Consider the following 5,005-nt stretch of genomic DNA (forward strand, 5'->3'; position numbering starts at 1 on the left):
ATCGGGGCGCGGCGGTCGGGGCGCGGCCGGCGGGGCGCGGCCGGCGGGGCGAGCGGCGGGTGCACGGCGGGTTGCGGTGCAGGGCCCGCCGCCGCTGGCGGGCGCATGTGCACGTGCAGGTGGCCGTTGCCCGACCCCGCTCAGTGGGGCGGCGGGAGGGCGGCCCAAAGCGCCAACCGCTCCGCCCGGATTGGCAGGGCCGATTGGGTGTGGACTGAAATGCCGCGCACGGGCCAGCGCTGCCCCCGCAATGTTGGGCACTGTGTGCCATCTGATGGTGTGACCCGCGCTGGCGTCCCACCTTGACGGTGCCGTATCCCATCGTCCCACCGGGCGTGACGGAGAAGCCCGTCGCGCGCGGCACGGCGCCCAGCAGCAGTGCGAGCGCGCAGCAGCTGGCCAGCCCAAACACGCGCAGGGCGCTAGTCACCATATCTAAGGCGGCGCTCCTGCTGATTCCTATTGCTCAAGGGTCCGAGCTGGATCTCATGCCGCGAAACAAGTTTGCAATCGCAGATCGTGCCACCAGATAATGAATCACGGATAGGAATCAACAGTGGTGATGGGGTGTGATTGCAAGAACAAGGCTGATCTTGGGTGGCTGCAGGCTCGCGGCGCTCTGAAGCAGTGCACTGACTCATGGAGTCACCACTCCCCCCGCCCCCTCCCGCCCAGATGCGCACGTTTGCGGCAACACGCGGCAACCACTAAGCCATCAAGTAATCGTTATAGGTCATCCGTCAATTCAATTTCTACACACATCGGTAGTCTTACCATGGCCCGGCTCATGGTTGCAAACCGCTGGCAGCATGCCGGTGTGATCAGCAGCCACTATCTGACGTGGCCTTTGCATCAACAAGACCGCCGGAGCCAAGCTTAGGATCCTGGAAGCCCTCCAGCACCAAATGAGTGTGATAAATCTCTGGCTTTGCCACAGGCGTGCCAAGCGTCACTGGGTGGAGTTCCCGACTCAGCACATTTTGGATGCTGTTTGGTTTCCCATTTTCCCCAGTCGTGCCCAGAGAGCTACGCGCTACAATTCTGGCTGTTTATTTCGCCCTCCCTGCCAACATGCCGCACGAAAGCATATAAGACCCCTACCAGCCCCTCCAACCCCCTCCAAGCCCCCGCCGCCCCCTGTAACATCGAAACTCGGCCGCCGACCGAAAATTCTATGGAGGGTGTGTGTTACAGCTAGCATTAGTGGTGCCGACAGGCCGGCAGCGCCACCCAATGGCAACAATGCTGACATACAAGCCATATCCGGCCAACTGCAAAAGCAAAGGACACAACAGTGAGCAGTCAAAGGGGTTTCACATGAGAAATCAATCAATCAACAGATATTTGGGTCGCACGTCTGCAGCACGCCCAGTCACAGTTGTCAATGGCTAAGCATGCTTGTGCAGCATGCGTGGACACATGAGAAGATGATGCGCGCGACGAGCCCAGTACAGGTGATGCGTAAGCAGCTGTGACGCTATTGAAGGCCTCCAAAACAGGTTGGTGCAAGCTTTCGCTGCAAAATTTGCGGCAACAGAGCCTGCGCGAAATGCTGCAGGTGTCCGCACCGCTCCTTCGCCTCACCGACAAGGGCCATTGACAGGCACGGCAGCAGGCCGCCACCAGGCGCCGTGTGTGGTGGCGCTCCTCTATATGATAATCAATAACCAGCCGTCAGACCCACTGCGCCGCGCCAACATTGCCTCGTTGCATCCGTTTGTCTGGTCCCCTCACTTCTTGAGGTGCGGGAGCAGGGCGTTGGCGATGAAATCTCCCATCTTGTCGTATGCCTGCAACCGCATCGTTGGTGAGCGCGAGCCTTGCATGAGCGCGGGCGATTGACGGCTGCGTGCACGACTGCGTGTGCAACACATCTCACCCTGGCGTGTGCAAATCTCGCCCCAGGAGGAGGCGTGGGTGCGCGTGTGGTGCGGGTGATGCGACTTGCGAAGGCAGAGATTGCCCTTGCCCTGCAGCCTGCTTCCCCATGCACATTGAACCCCGCTCCCCCACCGCACACACACATTCCCTGCCCATGAGCAAGCTTCGCTGCTCGCCAACACCATCCTCGATTGCCCTGTAGTATATATACACTCACTGTTGCACACTCACACATGGGGTCGCACGCACGCACGCGCGTACACACAGACGCACATCCACACGGATAAAAACTTGCACATGTGTCCCACCTTCGGCGTGAGGTGGAGGCCGTCGTCCAGCCACTGCGCCCGCTCCGCGATGCTCATCTTCCAAAAGTCCATGGGCCCATCAAAGCCCAGGTCCGTGAACAAGAACGTGGGACCCTGGCGTTTTGGGGTCCAGCAATATACATCAAATGCCGAGAAGGAAGCAGGGTTCAGGAGATGGACACATGCGTGGATGCACGTGTGCGTAGGGTTGTGACGGCATGCAGGGGGGCGGTGCGTCGCAAGTCTCATCTCCAGGGTTCAACACCCCCCTCTCCCACACCCGGCCGTCACCATCCCTCCTCCCCAATCGGCGCACGTCAGGGTGGTTGGTGTTCCACCAGACGCCGATCTTCTTGATCTCCTCGTTCAGCTTCACGCGCTCGGCCTCCTTCACGTCATCCCTGGATTTTTTTGGGGGTGACGGGAGGGATGCCAACAGCGTGCTTGGGATTGATGGGGGGGCCTGCATGCAGGGGGTGCCGCGAGGTGCGGGCTGAGCACGGCGCGGCGTGATGGCGCGCCCAGCAGGCCCTGCGCGAGCTGGTTGACGCGCGGCTGCGCCTGGGGGCGGCGCCTGAGCTGCGCAGAGGGGTGCGCATCTGAGGGCAGCTGACGCGATTCCGGGCCAAGTCGGCGCTTGCTCACTTGGACACGAATCCGGGGGCGGGCAGGGGGGCAATGGCCATGATGTTGGAGCCGCTCTCGAGGGCGGGGCGGTAGATATCCAGCAGTCCCTTGGACACCTGTTGGGCGGTGGCGAGGAAGTCGGGGTTAAGTGAGTGTTGTCCTGGCGGACTCGGAAGACGGCATAACAAGTGCACATGAGCAGGGATGGTGTGGGTCAGGACGCAAGCCCTTTGACCAAGAGGGCGCAAGCTGCCTGCACAACATGCTTTATCAGCAATATGCGCCGCTGTAGGATCTGTAATGGCAAAGTCCCCGTCTTGCCCACTGAGTTGTGCAGCAGCCGCTACTGCTTGTGCTGCTGCTGCTGCTGCTGCTGCTGCTGCTGCTGCTGCTGCTGCTGCTGCTGCTGCTGCTGCTGCTGCTGCTGCTGCTGCTGCTGCTGCTGCTGCTGCTGCTGCTGCTGCTGCTGCCGCCGCTGCTGCTGCTGCTGCTGCTGCTGCTGCCGCCGCTGCTGCTGCTGCGGCGGCGGCGGCGGCGGCGGCTGCGGCGGCTGCGGGGCGGCTCAGAGCATTGGAGCCAACCGTTTGTCACCATTCGCTTTGCCCACCTCATCTGCCGACTTGCCGACACGCAGGAGATCGTTGATGCCCACCATGCAGATCACCTGGACAGCCGAGAGCAAAAAACGTTGTGTCAGGTGCTTGAGGGCACAAACATCCATCGACTGCGAGCACTGGGGTTGCAACCTCAAAAAAGGGCTCGCAGCGACGATGGCTGGACTGCCCGTTCAAATTCAGGACGCAGCCTGCAGCTGGTTGCCGCAGCCCCCAAGCCGGCTCATGCACGAAGACCCGCTGGCTGCGCCTTGTCCAAGATGCTTGCGTTCCTTGGTTGTGCAGCCCCTCACACAGTGCAGTATGTTCGAGGTTGCACCCAAGCTGACGCTCACCCAGTCATACTTGTCCTGCGACATCAGCTTCTTGGCCCACGGCACCAGCGTCACCGGGTTGTGGAAGCCCACCGCGTAGATGCCCGCGCCACCAACGCCTGTGGGTGGTGTGCAACCGCAGTGCAACGAGAGACAGGTGAGGGAGGGCAGGGGCTGGCTGCATGGGCTGTGATGCGCCATTGCGGCGTTACACAAGCTTCCCCGAGGCCGCACGGCTCTTTGCTGCCCTAAGCTGCAGCTTTGCCCGCGCACAGGAGCCGCCTTGCCTTCGCGTTCGAAACAGAAATTGAGGAGGGACCCCTGGTCCCTGCCCGCCCCCACTCCTGAAATTCTAGCTGTGGACTGGACGGCAGCACAAGTGCAGCCTGCGAAAGAAGCGGCCGCGGCAGTCGCCGTCGGGTTTCCCTGTCCCCGGCTGCTCACCGCCGTTGGTGACCTCGACCTTCTCCCCCAGGTTTTGCTGCAGGCGCCGCTTCAGCTCGCCCGTGTATGGGTGGTTGATGTTCTCACTGGGAACGGCGCCCTGCGAATGGGGGTGCGAGGGCGTGGTCAAGGCGGGCGGCTTGGTCCACCACTCGCTGCGCGAGGCATGTGAGAGCCGCACAAGGTTATTCTACAATTGCGCCTGGACGATACGCATGCACCCAGGCCTGAATTGCGCACCAGTTCTAGCGCGTGCACACAGTGACCCCCCGCCGGACCAAAGTCCAAATCAGAGCGGCTTGAGAAATGCATCCTAAGCACACACACCTGGGTGATCGAGTCTCCAAGGGCCAGCACGCGCAGCATGCCGTCCTGGTGGCGGCTCTTGTAGCTGGCCGCGCCCAGCGGGCCCAGGCGCGCGGCGCTTGCGCAGTGCGCGGCGGCAAGGACTGCGGCGGCGAGCAGGAGGGCGCGACGCGCCGCCGAGGCGCCCGAGCGGTGCCGGCGAGGCTGCATGGCGGCTGGGATAATACAGAGGCAGCGCGGTCTGGTGAAGGTTAGATTGTTGCTCTTGTTCCGGAGGCGGGTCTTGTCTTGGCCGGGCCCTGCCTAAACGTGGAGGTAGGGGGCGGCATGCGCGTGCGGGCCAGTAAGCGCGCAGTTGCTCAGCCCCCAGCCTCCCCTGCGGGATGAAAGCAGCGGTAATACTTAATCGAACGCTTTTGTAGTGCAGGCGCTGCAAGCATGCGCCGTGCAGTCCGTGGTGACCACGCAGCACAGCTGAGCAGCTGCGCGGTGCGAGTCGCCGCCGACTGCA

General features: G+C 62.5%; 3 protein-coding genes across 3 annotated transcripts in view; all 3 read right to left on the reverse strand.

Moving 5' to 3' along the window:
• The window catches only part of MNEG_5728 (hypothetical protein), a gene marked incomplete at both ends in the record, with an annotated part of 3,946 nt that extends 3,513 nt beyond the window's left edge, over positions 1-433 (reverse strand). Inside the window, one exon of the mRNA XM_014045798.1 lies at positions 302-433. Within this exon, the coding sequence (XP_013901252.1) occupies positions 302-433 (132 nt within the window). The remainder of the gene's footprint in view (positions 1-301) is intronic.
• Positions 434-1,730: 1,297 nt separating this feature from the next.
• MNEG_5729 (hypothetical protein) lies at positions 1,731-2,875 on the reverse strand (the record flags this gene model as incomplete). Its single annotated transcript, XM_014045799.1, has 4 exons — positions 1,731-1,790; positions 2,190-2,303; positions 2,506-2,590; positions 2,835-2,875. The coding sequence occupies 4 exons, from the start codon at positions 2,873-2,875 to the stop codon at positions 1,731-1,733; spliced, it is 300 nt and encodes a 99-aa protein (XP_013901253.1).
• A 284-nt stretch (positions 2,876-3,159) lies between these two features.
• Positions 3,160-4,704, reverse strand: MNEG_5730 (hypothetical protein; the record flags this gene model as incomplete). Its single annotated transcript, XM_014045800.1, has 5 exons — positions 3,160-3,357; positions 3,424-3,480; positions 3,766-3,863; positions 4,189-4,288; positions 4,516-4,704. 5 exons carry the CDS (start codon positions 4,702-4,704, stop codon positions 3,160-3,162), a joined length of 642 nt encoding a protein of 213 aa, XP_013901254.1.
• Positions 4,705-5,005: the final 301 nt, after the last annotated feature.

This window comes from Monoraphidium neglectum (genome assembly GCF_000611645.1).
Source record: "Monoraphidium neglectum strain SAG 48.87 unplaced genomic scaffold scaffold00873, whole genome shotgun sequence".
Classification (NCBI taxonomy): domain Eukaryota; kingdom Viridiplantae; phylum Chlorophyta; class Chlorophyceae; order Sphaeropleales; family Selenastraceae; genus Monoraphidium; species Monoraphidium neglectum.